At 40.6% G+C, this 25,272-nt stretch overlaps 2 protein-coding genes across 2 annotated transcripts in view; both read right to left on the bottom strand.

Annotated features, from left to right (window-relative positions):
• LOC106652831 (inhibitory POU protein) overlaps window positions 1-25,272 on the bottom strand; it is a 41,760-nt gene that overhangs the window by 6,402 nt on the left and 10,086 nt on the right. The window contains exons 2-3 of the mRNA XM_014371971.2: window positions 9,753-9,809; window positions 5,799-5,987 (exon numbers count right to left, since the gene is read on the bottom strand). Coding sequence (XP_014227457.1) covers window positions 5,799-5,987; window positions 9,753-9,809 — 246 coding nt within the window. The remainder of the gene's footprint in view (window positions 1-5,798; window positions 5,988-9,752; window positions 9,810-25,272) is intronic.
• Window positions 11,878-13,696, bottom strand: LOC106652830 (zinc finger protein 658B-like). The gene is made up of 3 exons (XM_014371970.1): window positions 13,636-13,696; window positions 13,449-13,557; window positions 11,878-13,368 (listed from the first exon to the last, which is right to left on the bottom strand). The coding sequence occupies exons 1-3, from the start codon at window positions 13,668-13,670 to the stop codon at window positions 12,037-12,039; spliced, it is 1,476 nt and encodes a 491-aa protein (XP_014227456.1). The 5' UTR covers window positions 13,671-13,696; the 3' UTR covers window positions 11,878-12,036.

Below are 25,272 nucleotides of genomic sequence, written 5' to 3'. Positions count from 1 at the left end.
CAACGCATTACGAGCTTGTGCACACACCCGCTATTTTCTCAATCATCAAATTGAGCTCGTTTCTCAGCTCTCTACGCTATACTCGAGCGGCACGTGCCTCTTTATCGGTGATCCCTTTTCTTTGCCTACATGTGTACTATAAACTTATGGGCTGCAAGTAACGCTGCGAGGGACCCGCCGCTATATACTGCCTATGTCTAATTGCCTGCGGGACAGGATTATTTTGTCGAGTCAGTTATGTGCCGCTGCTGCTGCTACCTACTACTATGGGCACCGAGTCCTTACGCACGCGTTCGGTTTTGTGTGTATATCTCTGTTTTTCAATTAGTAAACGAGATTGGATTGATCCCTTAACGGTCGCCGTCGCTGCTGTTAACTCGGCTGGCTGTTGTAAATTTTATTTGCCAACTGCCAAACGAATCGATCAATATTTATCTTTTATCCGCGCGCGAGGACTTGCACGTATCTACGTATGCTTGGGTGTGTGTGTGTGTGTGTGTGAGCGCGCAAGGCTCTCGAAGGTTGTTATTGCGCACGAAAAAAAAAGTAAAAACTCGAAAGACTATAATTTCGTATGCATGCGTCCGAAAACATTGGCCTTTTAACCGCGTTGGCGCGCGTGCCCGGAAATGCAGCAGTACGCTCCGCGCGTACCACGTATTATACGCATGGCCACTCTGTGTGTATGAGTGTGTACCTTAGTCTACAATTAATATTAAATACATATAAGCAAAGGCGCGCGCTGCTCCGCACGTGTGCTATACGTATATAGACGACGCGAATTCGCGCGTTCGCAAAAGCACAAGAGAGAAAGAAAGAGAGAGAGACCCCTGGCAAATTATTTATGAACCGAGCTCGTGGTTTTTTTTCTTCCTCCTACGATCTATACACGGCCGTCGCTCCTTTCTCGGCGCTTTCGGGATTTCTGCTCTCTCTCTCTTTTATGTACCTATAATATGTATATACGCGCACGGTCAGTTCTTCTGTACCAGCTGACGCGCACCTTCATTGTTTAGCCGAACCTGCGCGTAACGGTTCTTCCTGCCCATATAGGTATATACCCTTCGTGCGTATAGTACGTATACTTCGGGGTGTTAAAGTGTCGCGCTGAAACTCGAGTGCGTTCGGGGAGCTGGGGTATAGAGCGAGCAAAAAAATATTCATGGAAAATGAAAGTGTTTATCCGGATATGATACATATAGGCATTTGTTTCGAGGCGCCAATGCCAATGCAGCTCGAGTGATACGTATAGAGAGTCGCGATGCAAAGATATTCACACCGAGGAAAAAATCTTTGATTCGATGCAAATTTTATGTAAAATCAGACATCTGATTTGAAGTAATCGATATTGAATAATATTTAACACTCTAAACTCAAAAGAGTAATTTTCGAACCTCAAAAGAGTAAACTGCGCCATTGATGTACGTGAAGGTACTTCACGTACATTATTTTTGAGTAAAAAATGAAAGAAATTGATTTAATTCTATACTCAAATTCAATTTTTTTTATTAAAAATCATGTATTTCAATGTTAAATCATTTTTTGCATCGACCATACAAAAAATTTGAGAAAATTTAATCACAATTAATATCGGCCTTCCTCACTAGATGGCGAGTACCTATATGTCAGTAAATCTACAAGTGGCAAAGTCAAAATAATTATATAAGTCAAAGCACGGGTTTGAACAAAATCTTAGGAATGGAGATGTTTCGACCTTCTTTAAGTGTAGAAATTTTACAATAACTATATGAAATTAGTTATTTACACATCAAGGGCTGTATGCGGTGTGGATACAGTCGATGGCTTTATTAATAAATTATCACTGTCATTGCCACTATACCAAACTGCTGAAACTTGAACTTTTTTATGAGCCATGTCTTTGACACTTTTAATATTCTTCACAGTTACTGTAAACGACAGAATTGAGTTGTTGCTCCCTCGAGTGCGTTCTTGTTTAAATTAAGATAAAAGTTCATTTGAAAATTGTAAGAAAGTCAGTATTTATTTGTGTTGCGGGAATCTCCTTTCCAGAAGGTTGTCCCGTATATTTGAAATATTTCTGATATTAATAAATTAAAATAAACGGACACGATCTTTTTTGTTTATAGTGAGAAAAAACTTACGTTAATCTCGATGCGAGTCTTTTTAACGGCGACAGGCGCTCGAGCGCATCGCGCCGACGCCTCGAATTTCCGAAACCAAAGACTAATAAAATGATTATTAAAGTACCGAGCAACGATCGGCTATGAATAATTCGCTGGCGACATGGGTTCGACTTGATTTATTCATAGAGCAATAGACATATGGGCGCAATATGTACAAGAGCCCTTGCTAAGTGAGTGTGTGCACACATCGGCGAGCGCGCCGATATATATATACGTTTCTCCGCGCGCTGCAATATATAAGCACTGCGTATTCATATGATATAATGTATGTATATGCTATTTTAATGCTGACATGCAGCTCGATTGTGCATAAACACACACACACACACACACACACACACACACATACTTGTGATTGGTAATATGCAACACGAATCTGCGCGAATGTGCGCTTCTTGCAAAAATACACGCGGCTCTCTGGGTAAATTCGATTTATTCATACTTTCCGGTTGTCGAAATAATAAAATGCAAATATAATCGATTTCCATCGTATATAAGCCCCGTTATGTGTTCGGCATCGAAATATAAAGCGACATTAATTTTTGCCCGGGTGAGCTTTTTATCCACGTATTATCCGATAAAATATAACGAAAAGAATCCGCAGCGATCGGTGAAATTAAAATCCTCGCGGATACGTGCCGAGCACGGCATTTAAAAGCTTTAATGCGCTCCGGTGTGCAAATTCAATCGGGTACATAATGATACGGTATTTATAGGCCACTCTAATTTTCCCTGTCAACTTGAAAATAACTCGTGAATACTTGATCGCGACGAATTGTCAAACGCGTGACACTCCGAATTGGCCAACACACGTTGGCCATATCATATGGAAAACTCAGCTAATTCACGCCGAGAATTTTTAAGAAAACATATTACAAACCAAACGTTGTCTCAGGTAGGATACAATATAAAGAAGATCGCTCGTAAGGTAGCCTAGAAACACATAAAGAATCATCGCGACGAGATAATATATAATATAGTCGAGCATCGAGGAGAGATAACTATCAGGAGTTACGCTATCGAACATCATCTTTTTTTGTTGATGTTGTTGTTGTTGTCGTGCTCGCAAGGGTGGCGATGTATACGCGGCAGATCGCACGCATCGCGCGCTTCTCTGTACGATGGGGGGTTGCCTTTGCGCAGAGTAGCAGTAGCTATCTGTATACTATACGGCCCGCACGCACGTACATACACCCAACTCGAGCCCATATGTATGCGTGTGTGTGCGTGAGCATGTATACACTTATATAAACACGATTCCCTCGAGTGAAAGTTTCAACCCCGGAGCTGTGTGTGCACGCCCGGCCCCATGCCAAGCATACATACACCATGTATATATAGTAAACGTATATACACGTATAATATAGAGGCGCGCGCGGCACTTGCACTACTACTGCTGCCGCTGCTATATAGCAGCACTGCGCTGCGCGAATTAGATATTAATGAGAAAACCCTTGTAGCACGGCCCATAAGCCTGTAGCAGAGAGAGAGAGCGAGAGAGAGAGAGAGCAAAAGAGAGAAAGAGAGCTGCAATTGAGCGATTTCGAGCTTCGTGTATACGTACACGCCCCCGCGTGTTTTGTGTGTGTGTGTGTGTGTGTTGCGTTACGTTGCGTACATATCGTATATATGCATGCAATAAGAAAAAGCTGCGAATGAACGCGGAAGGAGCTGGCTATTTTCGCTCTCGCAGCAGCCCTTACCTTCTTTTTTTTTCGTATTGTTTGTGATTCGCGTATTTGATTTTCCGAGTGTAACTTTTTTTTTCGCCAAGACTCTTACAGTATTCGTTTTTGGATTGTAATCTGCTTTTACAGCCGAATTTCAAGCGCGAAATAGCAAGTTTTAAAACGAAAAGCGCCAAGGAAAAGCATTTCGAGAGCAAAAAATGACAGCGGAAGAATTAAAGTTCAACGACGAGCTGGCCGACTTTGACCCTTTGCCTATATTTATGTATTACAGCACGGCCCGCACACACATACCGTCTACAGTGGCAGTAGTAGTATACGCTTGCGGTTTCTGGCGCGTCTCAGCTAGCAGATGGTCTCGTCGACGATCAAGTCGGCACACGCATATTATATATTAGCATCCGAACGTAAACATATAATACGTTACGTATATGTGTGTATACACCATCGACGGCAACTATCTCTTTTATGCATTATGTACGCGTTACACGTGTATATATATAAGTACACCTTACATGTGTGCTACTACTGGATACGACGGCAAGAACAGAGAGAGAGAAGGAGATAGAGATAGAGGGAGGTAATGATGAAATATTGTTTGATATATCCAGGGGGTTCTCCTATCCATTCGTCACACGTAGCGCAGCAGCAGCAGCATCGAGAAATATAGCAAGGCTATATATGCACCGAGTGTCATTTGTTTCGCAAGTACTTTTATTTTCGAAGGCGAACTACTACTACTACTACTACATCCCCGCGCGGTATACGGACATATTAATCTTTTCTGCTTCTTTTTTTTCGAGCAAAACTCGTGAAACGCCAAGCGCGCGTATTTATGAAGAAGATTGAGTGGTGTGTATAGGTACAGCGGCAGCAAGTGCGCTTATGGTTGTTCCATACTCGTGCATGTATGGTCGCAATTGGAAAACTAATTTTCACGCCAGTTATTGTTATTAGTTAGGCGCGCGCGTGAACGACGTCTTTTTTCGCCATCGTAAACGAAGACATAATATTCAATCGTAATGTATAATTTCCCGTAGATAATTGTGGCAGTTTGTGAAAAAAAGGGTATAATTTTCTAGAATTCGTCGCGCGTGTAATAGCGCAGTTTTCCGTATACCGACCGGTTACTCGTGGAACATTACGTAGAGAGCGAGGGTGCTAAAATAAGTTAAAACGTTTTGACAAGCGTACAGAATTCGATTGTTGTGAGAGAAACCGATACCTTCGGCTCGAATTTCTCGCTGCGCGTATCAGTGCAGTCGTATAAGCACCGTAAATAACGAGAGCCAAAATGGGATATCGTATCCTTTTTTTTGTTCCATTGTCATGTGTGTTATATCATAAATATTGTATCTCGGGCCATCTGTCCGATTGACCTAATGAGTACGGAACATTTTTTTCATGACCGATCATCCCCCTTCTATTTCATCCCCTTAAGGTACAAATACGTAGACTTTTATGTTGCGATACGGCCTTGTGGTCATCACTTTTCAGCAAAACCTTGAGGCTGTTGGCCGATGTCACTCGTCGAGTGGTTTAACAATGCATACATTTTCGTAAGTACGAGTTGGCGCTCGAATTAGAATTATTAAAAGCGATACACTTCTTGAGGTTTACATTCGCGACTCATCGATCGATGACTTAATCGTTCGAACAACCGCAACGAGGCACGATAAATCTGCCCCGAATAATTGCCTCGTAACGAAACGAGTATACTCCGCAAAAATGAAACGGCAAAACTTTTGTTTACAAACACGAGTTTGTTTGTTTATTCGGTATATAGCCCTCGAGTGTGGGATTAAGATTATTCATGCATCGTCACTAATGTACACAACACAGAATTATATGTACATCGGACAGCAACAACAACGACAGAGAGAAAATGAGAGATTGGATCAATTTTGATAAGATATAAAAGACTCACAAAGAAGGGTGTCTGTACCTGGTGATGTGGCCGATTGTTTGGATGCGGACTCGGCATGTGCGCCCCGTGATGATAGACCGACACGGGGTCGTGCTTGAGCGGCATCGACGTGCCGCCGTTGTGTTTGCCTAAATCGGCCGCCAGCGCCTCGGCCCTCGACAGCAGGCCGTCTTGCAGGCCGCTGTTGAGACCGCCGAATATGTCGCCCTGTAATTAGAGAGAGCGCAAAATTATTAACTCCTCTCGTTTGACTCGGATGAATATATTAATTTCGAAATTATATGAATTATTATTATACATCTGACAGATTATTCATAAAGTTAAATGCTCAAAACATTTTTTACTCTTACTATGATAAAGCTATACTTTTTAACGAAAAATGAGGTAGTAATTGAAGGTGGTGGATGTATTATTTCATTTTATTTAGAGGGTAGAGAGATAATAAAGCATATGGAGTAGGAAAATCTTAATTAGTAAACGAGGAGGGTTCAAAGCTTTATAGCCGCGTAGCAAAAGTGGCGCCCAAATAATTTCATATTACGAAGAGATGTTATGATAAATTTTGCAAATGAATTCACATCGGTTACGCCCTTTTAAATTTAATTCAAGAATTCATTTTTACAAACGAAAGTGATTAATTCTAAAATTCAATTGAATAGGCAAAAAAAATAATATAAGCGAGTGTTTGTATGTTTATGATTTAATAGTTAAAGTGTAACGAACTGTCACCGATTAATATTTCATAGCGTCGCACGAGTGCTTCATTTATTCATAAATTTAGTGAACTGGATACACTTTTTTTTTACTACCACCTAGTTTAAATATCCATGAACTACATTTTTGGGAACAATTGTTGCAAAATAGTCGAGCAATTTTAGAAAAAAAAACTTTTACTTTCAGCATACGTTGATTTTTTCTTGCATCATTCAGCATCCTCTATTCGATCGACCATCCTTCGCGTATAATACCTTTCACGTCCTATCGCGTCGAATTTTCCCCGCAGCAATATTAATGGCACAATTAAAGCGTCCGAGATGAGTCTCACTTGTAACTCCGGAGCTGTGTAGCGAATGTTGATAAAGCATCTTCGTGGCGTATATAATCAACGCCCCTTCCTTCCTCGAAAGAGCGAGCGACGCGGTGGGGCTCGCGTTAACTGGCTAATAAATCTCGAGTTCTCGCGCCTCATTACACGCGATGCGCGAGAAACGGAAGCTATATTATATGGACTTGTTGCTGGAGCAGGTATATAATGGAGTCATTTTTCCCTGAGCATAATAGTAGGCAATCCTCTAACCCTCCGCAACGTCTCGGCGAAGCGACGGTGGCGGCGGTCGTCGTCGTCGTTGTTGTTGTTGCCACTGTGCGCCGCCTCTCTCTCTGTTGTGCGCGTTAAGGATTAGCCAATTACGATTGAATTACCGCCAGCCTCGGGGAGATTTATAGCTTCGCTTTCGTCGGGCCGGATTATCCTACTGCGGGGGTGGGCAGGGGCTGATTTCTTGATAACGTTAAGACGGCGGCCGGGGAACAGAGCGGAGTGAATAATGCTCGACATTAGGTGATAAAAATGGCCAGAAAGACAAATAAGGACGTTTAATCGCCACCGCTGATGCTGCTGTTGCTGTCGCGCTGCTCGACGATTTTTCATTATAATTTCTGTGCTGCGGGAGGAATATAACGCGCGCGCGCTGGACTCGGCACCGCTAGAATTTTAATCGCATACTAATGGGGTGTTTAGTGGTTTCGAAACGAGGGGGCTGATTTCATTATTCATTGTGCTGACAATTTGTTTGTTTTTCGCAAGCATTCGGAATTTTCATAAGCATCTTTGACTAATTGTGATGTAATGTCTTGCATGTTCAAGTGAGACTTGAACAAATTTATTAGATCGTATATATTGCTAATGGAAATTCAGAAAGACTCGAAAAAAACCTTGGTAGAAATTCTCAGCGCTAATAATGACCTAATGGCCTCAAAATATCAATTTGAAATGTTTTTAATTACATTACTATTAATTGACTTGCTTTCGGTTAATTTTCTGCGACAATTATGTTGAGCATATTTTAAATCATCTGAAAACGGTAATTTAAGTCTCGACCACTTTAAATACAATAATTTAAGCCTCCGCCACGAGATGGCGAGTAACTTCATTTTTAAATCAGCAAGTGGTAAAGTGAAAATAATGGTATAAGTCAAATCATGGTTTCGAGAAATATATACTAAAATTTTTGATAAGATTGGATAAACATAAATAAATTTATCGATCAGCAGTATACGTGACAACGAAGGCTATTCATATGGTGAATATAATAAATAAGTATCGAAACAAAACTAGTCCTAAATTGTTTGAAAATTGCTACAAGAAGATGTACAGGATAAAGAATCTCGGTTACATTTTTAAATCACGAAGATGACCTTACTAAATAAGAAGAGGAAAATGGAATATTTGCGCGTTTAAAAAGCATAAGTTTTCATCTGCCTTTTAGAATTTTACTTGTCACCGATTTTATAAAGAAAATGATAAAAAAAAGTAGTCGTACGACGCATATATTTCTGAAAACGAGGCCAATTGCTTTAACGCATATTATTTTCATCGTATTTATAACGACGAGAAAATAAACCCAATTTTAAAAACGTGACCCAATTAAGAGACGTCAATTGCACTTATTTACCATTTGCGTTGTATCAATGATTCATTCCTGAAAATATCGCGGGGGGCTCGTATCAAACCTGACAAGTTTTGTCATACGCCACGTAAGAATTATAACGTACGCTACTAAACATCGAGAAAACTCGCAAGCCATGACGACGTCCATAAGTATACCAGCAGCAACTGCATAATAATAATCGCGAATCGATCGCGAGAGGAAAATTAATTTATATCAGCTCGCGAGATGTCACAACGGGGGGAGAATTGGCAATTAACCGGACGGATTCGTATATACAGCGAGCTGTTCTCTCTGTGTTATATAGTCGCGGGACGCGGCGGGGCTCGCGCGGATTTCTTTTGTCTAGACGAGTTATAAACGGTTTCGCTTCGAAGGGAGCATTGCTCGCGGCTTTCTCCTATATATATACCGCGGTGGTACACAGTTATATATATTTTCAAAAATGGCTCGCTCGTCCGCGTCTGAATTTTCCACTCCGCGTTTATAAATGTGTTTCTGGGTACGTTACCTGTACACACGCTAAATCCGATCGTTCGAGGCGCGCGGCTCCTTCGTTAACGAATGTAAACTCGCTACGTTCGTTTTAAAAGTGCATATTATATATACGAGTTTATATTTTTTCCACAGTTATATATAAATTTATTCGCACTGGAGCTGAAAAATAACTTTAACGCGAGTATAATTTTCAATACTGCGCCGCTGGCTCGTCCGCGTGGGTTGTATAATGCGAAACGCGCGTGAGATCGTAACGATGCGCGGCGGCGGCGGCGGCCGAGCCGTTTTACGATGACTATTCGCTGTGCGGCGAGGCTCATTGGCACGTACCTTCGACATTACTATTACATCCCTTTCGCGCAAGCCTCGTGTTTTCTTAGTCAAATTTACATTTTTTCCTCGTCGTCGTCGTCGTCCTCGGTACTTTTTTACCTCGCACGAGATACATATGACATTTTTATACGTCTTGTAAATAATCAATTTTTCGCCCGAAGGCAGCCATAATCGTAAGCGCAAGCTACGCCTCGGGATAAGTATTATGTATATGCCGAGGCGCAGCTCTTCGTATCCGTTATACTCGGGAAAATGATGCACTATATCTGCGGCGGCGGCGCGTGATATCCGCTCTTTATCGTATCGAGTACATAATTCAAGCGTTATTACGAGAAAATTTCCAGCGGATATTTGCATCGTTTTTTTTTTCTCTGCTCGAGCACAAAATTTTATCGGTTCAAGATTTAGGGCCCGCTGCAGTGATTTACTTTGTGCGCCGATAAAAATATATTGCCAAACTGTGTGTACTTACGTTGTGCCTGGGCGACCAAGAATTGCACATGATCGATGCGTCTTCCAGCATCCGGCTCTGAAACAAGGAACACAGACACAGAGTAAATATTTAAATGATCTTTACCCAACGAAGCAGCATCGATGGACATTTTCCATCGCTCTTCGATCGCGACAAAAACGTATATACATAAGGACGATGGGGGATGGGACAACGAAGGTTTTCGAATTGAAAATTGATTGCTACGCTAATATTTGAAATATTAATAAACGTCGCTGCATAAGTGATGGGACGAACAATCGAATCAACCAGTTGACTATATATTTCGCAGGTAGAGAGCTAGTAGTAAACGAGAGTCGCCGCCGCCGTCGCGCGGAGCAGTCGAGCTTCAAGCTCGCAATGGGATTTGACAGAATCAGGCCAGACAGTCGCGACGAGTTTCAAATTAAATGAGTCACTTTGGGATATATTCCTCCGACCATCCGTGTACTCTATATAATACGGTTACGCAGCACAAATTCAAATACACGTGCTACGTACACGGCACACTACTTGGCGGCAAAAGCTGACATTTTTTTTTTTTTATATATATTTTATTTAAGGGCTCGAAGGTACCTCGAAATCGATTTCTCGGTATTTCTCTTTTGGGGAGAATTTTTTTTCTCACCTATCTGTAACGCACTTCTCGAAATTAAAAAAGTTCAACTGCGTCCTTGTAAAGTACAGAAGTCTTTGTGGACTATTTTCTGATAGTCTGTGGGTCAATTTACTACATGTTTGTAATATTTTTTTACTTGTTACATCTTTCAAAGAGTATCATGTGAACTACAGAATCACAAAACACTTCTTGGGATCGGCAATAGGTACAACTTCTAATTGAGGAAATTGGCTAATCATTTGCACGAGGACACAGCAGTATAGGGGTGTCTCAGACAACAATACGTATTTTGTCTGGAATATTTTGGTCTTAAAAAACATTGCTTTTCTAAAATTGGGTCGAAATTAGCGACTAATTACTTCAGTCTAGTGTTGGTCCTATAAATTAATTTGACAAGCGTACGATATCGTTGCATCGATAATTAAATTGTCTAGGAGAACTATTTTAGAGTTACAAAAACCGTACGACAGCAGACAACAACGAAAATCGCCAATGTATTTAGTTACAAATGTTTCGAAGGAAAGCTTGATTCGAACAAAAAATATATGCGCTTTACTTTCGATCCGTTTTTAGCTATCATTGAAATTATTAGCAAAGACAATTTCCAATGATGAGCGCGCCATCGTCTGTATATGTGTGTTTTCGCGAGAACCGCGAAAAATCTATCTTTGATAATATAATTACCGGATGCGCATAATTAACATGTCTGGGGCACTTTGGTTCGTTTGGTATTTTCAGTTTTTTTTCTTCTTTTTTTTTCGGAATAAAGTCTCTCGTAGCAGCAAACGAGCTTGCGCCAGAGAAGTGTTTACTGACAGCTGCTAATTCGTCGTCCTGCTTCGGGGCGCGCGCGGCCGACGTTCTCGCGACGCGACGTTACGAATGAATAAATTATCATTTTCTGGGTTACCGTTGCGCGACGATCATATCTTCGTTCCATATACAATCTCGTCTCGTTTTTTCCCTTTCTTTCTTCTTTTCAATTAGTCCGCGCGCGACGCTGGATAGCGTTTCGTGATTTGGTTTTCTTCAATTTATAAGGGTCTGGCGTCGGACTCGAGTTTTTGTTGCGCTAAATCGAGTTAAGGGTATGTATATGCAGGATCGGTAAACATTTCTTGACTTGCATAAATATAAGGTAAATTAAAAACCATCGCAATTATACGAGGCTAAAATTGTTATAAGTATTAGCACATCTGAGACAACATAAGCAGGTGGGTGTCTTGATTGTTCGAATGAATATAACTCGTAGAATTGGAAAACCGATAATATGGTCGTGACGCGTATCTAATTCTCTCGTGAAAAAATTATGCGAATTTGTTTTATTCAGGCTGTGATTTAATGCGAACGTGTTAAATTGATAAATCATGTAAAATACTCATGTACATGTCAATATGGTCATTTTAAGATTTACAGAGATTATAATGCAAAAAACTGTATTGTCTGATATAACATCAAGTTTAAATTAAAACAAGTGGTATTTTGGGGTATAGTTCTATTTCTCAGATAAAGTCATTGGATTTTATTGAAATATGAAGGTTGTTTTTACATAGTGAGATAGTGTTACACAATAGAAACCGATAATGTCATAATAAATTTAAATTTGACCGTAAAATATAATTTAACCATAAAATTGATACATTATTATTAAGTCGTAATGCGTGAGTGATGTGCCATAGCCACGTGGGCTCTGAGATTTTTTTTATATCCAAATATTTTTCCACACACCTCGCATGTGTGATTGATTTTATTATGTACAGCATCGACGTGGATTTTCAGACTACGCCTTCGTGTAAACGTCTTACCACAAGTATGACATGGGTGATTGATACCATTGTGCGCCGTATCGATGTGTCGTTTGAGATTGCCTTTTAGTGAAAATGACTTTCCGCAAATATCACATGCACATTTGATACCATAGTGCACGGTATCAATGTGCTTTTTGAGACTACCCTTTTCTATAAATTTATTTCCGCAAATATCACATGCATGTTTGACACCATTGTGCATCGCATCCATGTGGACTTGTAGATAGCTCTTCCTTGCGAACTTATTTCCGCATATATTACATGCATTTGTGTTGACACCATTGTGCTTCGCATCAATGTGATTTTTTAGATAACTCTTTGATGAAAATTTCTTTCCGCACGTGCCACATGCGTGGGTGATATTATTATGCATCGCGTCAATGTGTTTTTTGACATTACTCTTATCTGAGAACTTCTTTCCGCAAATATCACATGCATGTGTGACACCATTGTGCTTCGCATCAATGTGCTTTTTGAGATTACTCTTATTTGTAAATTTATATCCGCAAATATCACATGCATGTTTGACACCATTGTGAATCGCATCCATATGCATTTTGAGATTACTCTTTGACGAAAATTTCTTTCCGCACGTGCCACATGCATGTTTGACACCATTGTGTATTGTATAGAGGTGGTTTTTCAGATTATTTTTTCGTGAGAATGACTTTTGACTTATACCGCATGAAAGTTTACAATTGTGCAACGCTTTCACGTGCCTTTTGAGATGTTGCGGTCGAGAAAATTTCTTTCCGTACACATCACATGCATGTCCTACGTCATTATGCTCATTACTCACGTGAATTTGGAGAGATTTTTTTTGGCAGATTGTTTTTTGGCACATATCGCATACATGTGTGACACCGTCGATATGAGTTTTGAATCTACTCTTGTTTGTGAATTTTTTTCTGCAAATATCACACTCGTATGTGACACTGCTATTCACTTTATCGTTATATTCTTCGTTATTATCTTTTTTCGCTGTCTCTGCCGTTTCCACTTTGATTGTGTTTTTAATCTTATAATCAGCGTTATATTTTTGAGAATCACCTTCAATTTTCTTAATTACCAAAAAATTCATTTCAGGCTTCATGTCCACACACTCTAATTCAACTTTGATCTCGTCAAGCTCAGTTTTTTGATTTTCGTCATATTCTCGAAGCGTTTGGGCCTGAAATAATATTGAAGTTACGTGGAATTTTTCGTCACAAGTGTTGACTATAACAGTCGGATATAATCGTCAACACTTACTGAATTTTCTGGGAAAAATTTTGAAATTTGAAAGTTCTTAACATCGGGTGAGTTTTCAGTAATTCCATCATTTTCAATCAGTGACACATCACAAGGTTCGTCTTTCACTCTGAAATAACCCTCATATAGGATTTATTACTAATGTACGTTTTTTATATTCTTTTATTTCCATTAAAATAAAAATTACCTGACGACGGAATTAAATAAATCACTGGATTCCATCTTTCAAACTTGGTATATTATTAACGACTAATCTATGTGTATAAAGCCAAACGTCAAACCAGCTTACTCAAACGAAACAATATTTACAAATTAGAAGTCGCGATACAAATATTCAAACGAGGCAATTTGTAAACAATGTATAACTTTGTCATTACACGTTAATGAATAAATGATATTATTGATCTGCTTAATAAATCATTTTTCTATGAATAATAATTCAACACAAATAATTTAAAAAGAAAATTCGGTGGCACAAGAAACGCGCGAAAAAAGAGCTAGTTATGTAAAATACTAAATAATTTATGCAGATGTGAATAAACTATTATAAAAGTCCTTGTGTCGTTGAAAAAATGTCATTTTTTGTACGAGGTTCTTTATTTGACTCTTTACTATAATTCCAACCCTCTTTAGCGATAGAATAAATATAACAAGTAATGTTTTCGAAAGTATTTTGAACCCAAGTCATTCGTCATCGAGAAAAAAAAAGGAAACTCGTATACCTCGTCCGGATTTTTCACCAACAACCTTCGACTTCGACAACAACAACAACGAAACAGTACAGATAGCAGTAAAAACTGTGTCGAAATTCGCATCTCAAACTCGAGAATGTAGTATTTTGTCGAGCAAAATTTTGGGCGAGAAACCCTTACAACGCGACATCGCGGGCCCGTATAAGCTTCGCATGTTTGCTCATTGATTATTAACGCGGCGCACGGCACGCGTGTATGCGCGCTCGACCGAGAAAGATGTGCGGATATACTTATCCGACGAGTACACACACACACATTCGGAGCAAAGTTGTGGTGGTAGTAGTAATGCGCCAGCCAGTCGCAGGTATATATCACACGATAACGTGCGCTATATCCTACTCGATAGAGAGAGAGTTCGAACGGGCGGACGAGTGTGTCGAACACGAATTCACACTTCGATCGTATATGGCGAATATCCTACATAGCCGTCGCCGCGCCCTCGAAATTTAACCCTTATATACCGTCTCTGCATTGTACACGCGCGATTTTCAACTTCGTATAGCTGTAGTAGCGACAATTTCGGGATACGGTCCAGCTAAATTGCGGACGTTTCTCGTGCTCTGCTGCTGCTGTTGCAGGGAGTATACAGCCCATTTCCATAAATGTCCCTCCGCTACGCTTTTTGCGCTACTACCTCTGGCTGCTGCTGCTATTTAACGCTCTGTGAACCGACAAAACTGTGCATCGGCTTTGATCACGTGTACGTGTATGCGTTCTCCACGTTCGCGTTCGTTTTGTACGTATATCGTATTATTATTATAACATATTCCTTTCGGGGGGGTCGCAATTCTATATATATATGCGCGTATATATTGTCAAAACGCATTTTACTAACCGCAAATGACACTTTTACTCGGGCACCAGTATCCGAACGTCCAAACATCGCCCCACCACCTTAACAAATGAAATATATTATAATGCACAAGTGGCCTATACTTAAACGCCATTATATAACAAACGTACGCATCTATCGCTGTTATTAAGTACTTACAACCTCAAATTTTCTACCCTCTGGCTCTTCAATACATGCGTGTTATTTTCTTTTTCCTTCTTTTTTTTTTATTTACAGCTGACGTTGCCGTCTGTTTTTTATTTTCGTTTTTTTACGCCTGCAATATCGAGTCGCTATTATTCAAATAAAGCGTATCGCGATACGGCGATTATGTATATTTTGATTGCAAAAATTACGAGTTGATATAGCATTATCCGATTTTAGAAAGTTGAGTCAAATGACTAGTTGTAAAAAGTGTAAATCTGAAAATGTACTTCGAATTTGGAACGACTTATTACTTGAAACATGACCCCAATAGAAATTTTATTTCATGGCTAGTTTTTGTCCAAAGAAAAAGTTTGCCTTAATTGATAATTTGCTCTTCACGAAGTCAATAGATTCTATACTTTGTATTGAAATCGTGCGCTTTTCTACAATTATTTGTCTTTGCCTCTTGCAGATAAAGGTACTTGCCATCTAGTGGTGGAGATTTTAAATGGTATTATTAATCCATTATTAATTTCGAGCATTTCAATCAGCTTGAGACAATTAATGAATTGTTTCTTGTGTACGAAAAAATACCGAAGCTCATCATAAGCATCGATGAGCTATCCTGGTAATTCTCGAGATCTGTAAGGTTACTATTTTCACTTGTCAAACGTAATAAATGATCGAAATCGCCTGCTTGATAGAAACGACGAACATTGGTTAGCTAGTTTCTGTCCAAAGAAAAAGTTTTTTGACGTACAAGAGACAGTAGAGCTGGATACATTTTAACCAGCAGTTTAACGTTTTCCTGAACATTTTTTTGAACTTATAATACTCAAAAAAATGATTCTAATCATTAATATTGAAAAAAAAAATTTTTTTAGACTTATATAATTATTTTGACTTTTCCACTTGCAGATTTATAGACAAAGGTACTCGCCATCTGGCGGCGAAGGTTTAAAATGGTATAATCATCTTCAAACTAGTTCAAAAACTGGTACTACTGTATTTCAAAATGCTTCGTTCTTGTACCTGCACTGCACGACAAAAAAGTTATTGTTGCAATAATGGACAAGGACTATAAAGCCGCGCCGTGACAGTCTGCATCGTCGCACAGCAGCAGTAGCAGCGCGGGCAAGTTTGGTGCTTTTCTTATCATTATTATTGCAGGAGAATAACACGCCTCTTCGGCACGGCTAAAGGGAATTTATAAAATTTTCCAATGTAATATTCCGATTCTGAACGGCTCGAGAGAGAGAGCCTCGTCTACATTTTTTTCCCCATCTTCTTCTTCTTTTTCTTCCTCGCGCCTTTATCTACTTTGTTGCTGCTGCTGCACTGAGAAAATGCAGTTTGTCAGTAGGCGGGGCAAAAAGTGGGACGAAGAAAAAGGCAATAGAAGACGAGGAAAAAGGAGCGAATGATAAATTATGCGTGCAATTTTATAAGCTTATGCTTGCTACTTTAACTCGCTGCTTCGAGCGCGTTTTAATACAATATAACGCTAGCTTCTCTGCCCCGTATAGAATGTGCGCAATTCTCTCAAAATCATGATTTACGCGCGCGGAAAGTTTGAGTTATCGCGAAAAAATTTTATTTCGTTCGCTCGAAAGTGTTTTTTTTTCATTAACAAAACGCAAGTGGTTGAAATCGCATTTCCAAAATGATAAAATTTGAAAATGCGTAATGTAATCAAATCAACTCTTCGTGTTTCAAGAAATCATTTATGACGTATACATAGACTTAAAGATAATTATCAGTATTGAAAATTTCAACGAGTGTATTGAACTTGAATTTATTCTACACGATGAGTTTCAATTAATTTTATTATTTATGAGATAATTTTTATTCACGCGCATCCTGTGAATAATAATTAAATATAATCACGCATTATTTGATTCCATCAATAATTCATGAATTAAGTTAATAGTTAAGTTCAGACAATAATACGAAGTAAAATAACGCCTGAAAGATAAGATAAAAATCCACAAACTACTCCAGTAATCTAATTCGCTAATCGAAAAAAAAACCTCGGCGTACTCTCGATCGGAATTATATTGTTGAAAAAGGCCATGATTTTGCGTATACACGGTAGGCTTTCGGCAGGAATAGGACTACATTCCGATTGGCCCGTACTTTGAGGCAAACCCCGCCAATCAGACCGCCTCTCTCTTTTTCATTTGTGCTCTTTCTCTCTCGCTCTTCGTGCACGCACACGCACACACGCACTAGCGTAGACATTCGTGATACGCACGCACAGCTCGACTACTAACACGCGTACATTTGTGTTTATGTACGTGTGTCGTTCTCTTACTCGCTCGCAGCTCGCTCTCCTCTTTCTCTCTCTCACTCCCTTCTTTTATATCGATCGACGCCTGCTGCACGGTGTATATACGGTGGTAGTACAGTGTGGCAAAGCGAAACGCGCCATGCTCGGAGCTGTGCGTAGCCGCTTTGCATTATTGTTTTGCATTCGAGCTTCTGCAACATTTAATAACTCGAACTTGCTCCGAAAAATGTGCAAACTCTCGGGATTTTCAATTTTTAAAACTTGATTCGATTCAAATGTATAAAAAAAACTATCTGCCTTTTTGAGTTTTCAGAGAGAAGTGTCTAAAAATTAGTTTTTAAATATTCAAACTTTTGATTGCACTCGCACACGTTCTCGAGGAAGTTTTACGATTTCGGGCCCTCTCGGCGTATAGTAATATCTCTTCGCGCACCCGGTGCGAAACTTTTGTCTCGAGGATTAACTCTTCCACCCGAGGAGCTCCTGCCTATCGTTAAGTCACGTGTCGTCGTCATCATCATCATCATCATTTTTTCACTCCCCGAGTAATAATCATTAAAATGTATGCGCGATATTATACGCGCGTACAACCCCGGAGATAATTGCCTCGTTTTCTATATACACGAAGCGAGCGAGAGACTATATACGCGTTGCGGCGTATAGCACACGCGGTACCTAAAATATACGTATAATGTATAGAGGAGCCGCGTGGCGGCGGGTGGGTATAGTAGTAGTAGTAGCTATGTACAGTAAATGAGAGGCAAGGAACCTGCCGAGGCACATCCACCTGCCGACGCTCGCGACGCCATGATACTCTCACTCGAAGGGTTGGGCCAAAAAGCATCAAGACGCAATTAGGAGCGCGGGTGGCATCATCTTTACTGTCGGTCACGATGACACGGCAATTTCGTCGGCGGTGGCGGCCTTTTTTATGGACCTTCTGCCTCTCCGCAGCAAAGCTAAGCAGTAGTAGTAGTAGTATTATATGAGCGCAGCCAACTTTTTGTTTTTTTATATCAAGAGGGCGGAGTACCGTGTTTTATGATCTACGTGACTTTAGGGGCTGGCTTGGCAGGCAGTCCAGGCGCAGGCAAGGAAAATTTTCTACCTCGCGGCGTATATATATACAGTCGGGGAGAGAGATTAATTTATTTGATCGAGGCTGAGCTTTGACTGCGAAGAAAAAAAAAACAAGCAAGTAGCGTAGTTGTAAGTTTCAATTAAATAGGAGGCAATGAAAACTAATTCGCACTCGACTTATTCAATCGACCGGCAATAAGAGAGCCCCGACGTGTACACGCGCTGACTGCTATACGCGCGCCTAGTCTCATATATTTTATATACACCTGCAAATAAATATTTCATCGAGTAATTTCGAATTGCCCGCGCGGATTATTGCGCCTCTTATATTTTATATTCTCTAAATTATTAATCGAATAATCCGACGTAAAAATTCATCGCCGTTTTATTTATGCGCGCCGGAGAGAGAGAGAGAGAGGCTTATATAGCTATAAAGGTTATAAATTATTTATGAATTTTGATAATTATATTAACGAAGCTCGACACACTTTCTGAGCGATGATGCTTTAATCGATGCGTGCGATGCTTTGCTCGAACTATTTACTCTAGGGAGTGTCGATCTGTGCGTGTCGGACGGATCGTTCCAAGATACGATCGCACGGATTGTCTTTTGTCTGGATGTTAGAAAATGTTAAATATGTATCGAGAGATGCATATTTAGAGCTTAGATTCTGGTATAAAAATGTCGATTTGAAATGTTTACGATACATTTTATTATTATTAATTGGCTTGTTTTTGGTGATTATTTTATTACGTGTTTACGTATTTAAATCATCTGGTAATAGCCATTCAATCGTTTCGTAAAATTCAGACTAGTTTCCAATCATTTTTAGTTGGTATAATATCATTTTAAGCATCCACCGCTAGATGGCGAGTGCCACTATATCCGTAAACCTGCAAGTGGCAAATTCAAAATAATTGTATAAGTCAAAGCACAGTGTACTTGTTGATATATTAGGCAGTTTCCAATCATATCATTTTTAAAAATGAAATTATAAAAAGCTGAGCACCGTCGATTCGAATTGCCTTGAACGAAGCGAGCGAACTCATACTGCAATTATCAATTCGACAATAAACCGACCAACTTGTATACAACCCACTCTCACACACGCAGACACATGTACGTACTCTACAAGTTTATATCGCAAGCACACGTGTTTGCACCCCGAGAGAGAGAAATAGAGTGAGACCTCGGCACGCGTCGACACGCGTCGTCGCGGGGTCCCAAGACGCACCAAGGACTACCGGCCTCGAGTACATAGCATCAAACACGCGCTACGACGTGCAGCACCACCACCAACACTACTCAAGCAGGATCACAGGCATTAAGAAAATTGAAACGTCGATTTGTCGTGGCTCGGGGCTCACTGCGGATAAGTCACAGTTCATCCTCGGGAAATAATTGCGTTATTCTATTACCGCCTCGGCTCGTATAGAGAGGCCTGCCATACAGCAGCAGCAAAAAAAAAATATACTACACTTCTCTCGATATATCCGCAAGATAAATTGCGAGGCGTATAGGCCGAAGTAAGCTTGGTACGATTTTCGAGATTACACGGGGTTATACGCGTGTATCGGCATTATCAAATATAGCCCCAAATCAAAGCTCCGCCCAAGAATCGAACCAACTTTTTTTCTCTCCACAACGCGAATTAGCCGTGTATTATTCTTAATTTCATCGGGATGCGGCACTACATACAGATATAGCTCTCCTAAATCGGGGTCTGTCCCTCGTAAATAATGAATACGTCGTTTTTTTTTCTTTTTCATCTTGTCATGCAAACGTCAGTGACATGCACTACGTATATATACGTGCGAGTGAAATTTCAAAGGCACATGTTCGATGCGGCGATTGACAAGAGACACTTGCGAGTTATGCGCTGCTGCTGCTGCCATACACGCATAGCGCATTTACCCTAAATTTGCTCATCGTCCCGATAACGGCCTTAGTAGTACACTAAGCTACATGGGGACAGGTGTGCGCGCTCGGCTACGGGCTACTACACACACACACACGTATAGCAGGCAACTAAATGTATATATGTATATATGCGAGTGTTCTTTTGTGCACATCAGTGTGTGTGTACGTGTACATGCGACAGCAAAAGTGAGCAGCAGTCACGATACGATCAGAAGCGTACATATATATACGAAGCGGCGGCGGTCGCGACAGCTCGCCGTAGACACAAACATATGTTGGTAATAATGGCCTCTTGATTTTGACGAAGGGCTCTCGCGTCGTTCGCAAAGCACTCTGTGATTGTTCCTTTAATGCCCCCCTCCTACGACGACAACGACTACGACGACGACTACGACGACGATTGCGAAGCGCTATATCGTTGTATAAAAAGCTCCCTACTGCGCGCCGATCATCATATACATAAACCTATTTCTAACTCGCTGTATCTGTTCGTCTGCCCCGCGCGAGCACATATGTGTACGCACGCACGATATTGCACGTACAACTGTATTACGGCAGAGAGAGAGAGAGAGAGAGAGACCGGTCGAGCGTTGGAGGGGTGAGTTTTCTAGCGAGACCTAATTGTACAGTGTTTTTCATCAGGAAATTATACTAGAGTACCTCGTGTCTGTGTGTGTGTGTCTGTGTGTCTGTGTAGCGTGTAGCGGTAATTAGTAGTATGCGTCTGTGCGCAGACCATTTTTTTTTTTTTTTTTCAACAAAAGGCGTAATAAGTGGCTTTGCGGTGGTAGCTCGCACGCTCGAGTACAGTTGTCTATCTGTCGCGTTTCTACACTGCTACACACACGTGACGCATGCAGATACACGGGAAATGTTTCAGAAAATGTGCCGCGCCGGTTATTTAGAGCGGGTAAAAGCGGTGGTAACGATCGTACGGCGCGCACAACCTCATCTCTCGTAAACGCGCGCAAATGAAATGGAATCGGCAAAAGCGTAAAAAAAAAAAAAAACACTTTTAACCCGCAGCGGTACTATATAGTGGCGTACGCGCGCAACACTAGAGCGCCAGTCGATTAGCCGTTATTCAATAATTGAAAAAGAACCCGCGAGCTAATTGAGTTGACCATTGCGAAAGCTGCTGCTGCTGCTGCTGTTACTTCGCGTGTGCGATTCACGTGTGCGCGCAGGGAGAAGGGCGGAACACATTTTAGAGCGAGCTTTTATTTCCTCAACCTCGATCCTCGGCGCGCACTGAATCAGAAATGTGTGTGGCATAGTTTTGGCGCTTCTCTCTCTCTATGTGTGTGCGTTCGAGCGAGTTTACAAAAAAAAAAAAAAAAAAAAAAACTCGACTCGTATCGCACGAAGTCGCAGCAGCTCTCCTATATCCCGGAGTCGTAAAACATACCGAGGCCGAGGAATAAATACACGCAGGCGGCACAGCGCACGAGGTAGGATAGGTACATAAGGTATCTACTACAAGGATTCGGGAGCTTCCAGCCGGGCCGTAAAACGTGACTAAACTTTTCGAGTTTATATCGCTCTCTGTGAGCTGCTAGAGAGAGAGAGAGAACCATCACGAGATGCTTCACGCTGGTGCAGAGCGTGAAGAGCCCTTTTACGAGTCCGCTGTGGCTTGGTGGTGGTGGGCTTGTGCCGGGCGCGCGAGAAAGACAGAGATACGCTGCTGCTGCTGCTGCTGCTCGGCGGGGCTCGAATATTTCAAACTCTTTTTTAGATGGATGACACGCGGGGAATGGAAAAATGTTGCGACTATACTATTGCTCCGGTCCATCTTTCTCTCCTGTTTTTTTTTGTGTCTCTCGCGCGTGCGATTTTTACCCCGCGCGTTTACGAGCTCATTTTTTTCACCTACGCACCGAGTTATCCTTTTTTAACATGATACATAAGAAAATTCGACGGTTTTTAAGCATACTTATTATCGGATATTGGATAATTTTTACTAAGTGACGCTTATGGCGTGTGTTACGTATACGATCCATCGATGCGACATTTCATTTTTTGCAACAAGTTAGGTAGCCCGAAAACCATGTGCATAGATAATACCGAGATTCCTCCATATCCAGCCCAGCGTAGTAGTAGGCAGTTTCGCGCGCCGCCGTTGTCGTTAAATTTTGCATGAGCCGATCAAAGAATCACGAGACTGCCTTTTTATCTCCCACTTTTTTTACGTGTATATTGACTTTTATGCTCGGCAAAGATCAACGATATATCGGCCTCGTTACGTTTCTCGAGTATTTTTGCATTATCAATAAATATCATTACGATAATTTACGTTCAGAGGTGCGTGAGAAATCGCATAATTTTAACTCACAATTGGAATTATATCGAATTAGCTCGTAGTGATCATCAATTGGTCCCAGCCAAGTCTCGTGTAAGAAATGTTTAAAAAATTCATATAATTCGAAGAAAATGTGTCGTTACTCGAATTTTCTTTCTTTACAATTTTTGAAATTACGAAATGTTTCTCTCGATATATATTGTTTAGTATTTTTTGTGAGGTTGGTTTATAAGCCTCATTTTTTTCGAACGAAAAATGGTATCTAAGTTACCGCTAGATGGCGTCTACCCGAATTCTCCGAAATCATAAGAGAAAAGGCAAAGTTCTGTTTTAAGTAAGAGCTAATTTTCGATAAGATTTAATTGGCGCATGTTTTTAGTAAAAGCCGCTACCTAGCGAAACCAATTAGTTATTATAAACGGCTAGTGGTAACATGGACGACCGAACCACTTCAAAAACATGTAAAAGTCGCGCTGCGCACGCGTTTCTATCTACCTCCTCAATAAAGACACATTATGAAGTAAAGGTTTACAACTCATTTCATGCAGCCCAATACTCATTCCCTCGTTTTCGAATCGATGCTTACGCTCCGAGTGTCTGCTCACGATGTAGACCGCTAGCTCCTGCTCGTTTTCGTTGAGGTAAATTTCATTTTCAAATCTAAAGCTTGGAAAAATCATTTAAAATAATAATATCTTTTTTTGAAGCAATAGGAAGTATTAAATGAATCAGTCACACAAAATAAAAAAAAATTTGAATTACATTGCTGATAAATAATTCGAACTCTCACGTAATTCAAAGTCGGATTGCGGTCCCCATAACTGATGCAATTATACATCGTGTAATTTAAGAAAAACTGAATATTTTATTGGACAGTTAGCACTATTAAGCAAAATTGTTATCACCCGGCGAAGAAAGCACTACTACGACAAGAGGCTAGTTTTACTTCATAAAAGACTTGAGTAAGCAGCAGAAGTATCGAGTCACGAGGAGCTTTTATCGCGACGCTTCGTCAAGCGGTTAATCCAGATCGATTCATGTCGAGTCCAGTGGCCGGCGCGATGATTAATCAACGCAACTGCCTCGCGGGGGGGGGNGGGGGGGGGGGGGGGGGGGCAAACTACGCGAAGAAGAACAAAAAAAGCGTTAGTAGTGGCTTCGTATCGAATCGTACAGGTTGCTCGTCGTGCGCGTCGCGTTGACACTATGACCGGACGAAAATCATTTTACGATACGCATAAAAGATAATCATGATGCGAACGCGTCGAGGCTTCGCTACACGGCGTACACATAAGATATCGTGTAGGTAAATTTAAGTCTTGTTAAATTTCGTGCCCTCCTTCGTATATATATCGTACGGCTCGCGCGTCGTCGTCGTCGCAATTACATTCTTTTCCTCGACGCGGCCGTATGTATTCGTGTATACGGTACTACAGAGGTGAAACGAGCGAAGGGTATATATACATGGGGTACCACACACCAACGTTAACCGCGAAAAGAGCCCTATGGGGGAGAAACGTGCACGACGTACGCCACGCACACGCAATCAGCCGAGTACGTATAGTGTAATTACGCACTTAAGTTTATTTCCTCTTCAGCGAATATAAGCCCAACCGCTTCGCGTGTATATCCTTCCACTCGAAGAGTGCCCGTGTGTGTATGTATGTGCGTGGCAATGAAAAGCAATGATAATGATCGTCTATATCCTAATCGCATTTAGCAGGCACGGACACTCGGGCCGCTTCGTGTGTCCGTCAAATTGTTTTAATGCCGTTCTTGCTGTCTCACTTTGACGATTGCCCCGCGGTGATGAAAAGTCGATTTTTATAAGATTCGCAGCCGCGAGTCTTGCAGCTCGCGTAATGAATTGATGTGTATGTATTTGCGGCGGTGTACTTGAAATAAATCTACTTTTGCTCGAGAGAGAGAGAGAGCCGAGGTAACATAAGTAGATAATTGAAATTTCCTGAGGATAGGTCCTTCTTTTACGAAAGACATTACTCTTCCTTAGGTCTTTCTTTGATAAGTAATTACATTTTGTCAGAAAAAAAACTTTTGCTCTACCATCGTAGCTATATAATTTTTCTAGGTTTGGTACTCGATTCTTTCTATGGTTTTTTAAAAAATATAATCAATTTTGGAAACTTTTACATCGCTACTTGCGAATTCTAATATCACGGCTTCGATCGTGGAATACCGTAAAATAACTTTTAAGTATAAGTGATATTTTTAATGGATCGCAACCTCAAAAGTTCTCTAAAATTGCCAAGACTCTCTTTTAAAATTGGCCGATCGACGACTACCGTTTATTCTAACCAGTAGCTTTAACAGCCCGCGCATTTTCAATTCTCAAGAATGAAGAGTAATTTTACAAAGTTTAGTAAAGTACTTATGTACACCGTACATTTTCATTTCAAATTTAAGCTTTTGAAACCTATTTCAGAATCGTCTCGAGCCTTTTGGATAAGTTCCGAACGTGAATTTTAAAATAATCGAGAGA

The sequence above is a fragment of the Trichogramma pretiosum genome, unplaced genomic scaffold (assembly GCF_000599845.2).
Source record: "Trichogramma pretiosum strain Unisexual culture from Peru unplaced genomic scaffold, Tpre_2.0 scaffold58, whole genome shotgun sequence".
In the NCBI taxonomy this organism is placed as follows: domain Eukaryota; kingdom Metazoa; phylum Arthropoda; class Insecta; order Hymenoptera; family Trichogrammatidae; genus Trichogramma; species Trichogramma pretiosum.
This window is presented reverse-complemented; position numbering and strand designations above follow the sequence as displayed.

Excerpts from the sequence above, each read along its gene's own strand:
- LOC106652830 (XM_014371970.1), bottom strand. The coding sequence starts at position 13,670 with ATGGAATCCAGTGATTTATTTAATTCCGTCGTCAG. Across the intron at positions 13,558-13,635 it reads TTATTTAATTCCGTCGTCAG|AGTGAAAGACGAACCTTGTG; the intron begins GTAATTTTTATT and ends GGGTTATTTCAG. Across the intron at positions 13,369-13,448 it reads AATTTTTCCCAGAAAATTCA|GCCCAAACGCTTCGAGAATA; the intron begins GTAAGTGTTGAC and ends ATATTATTTCAG.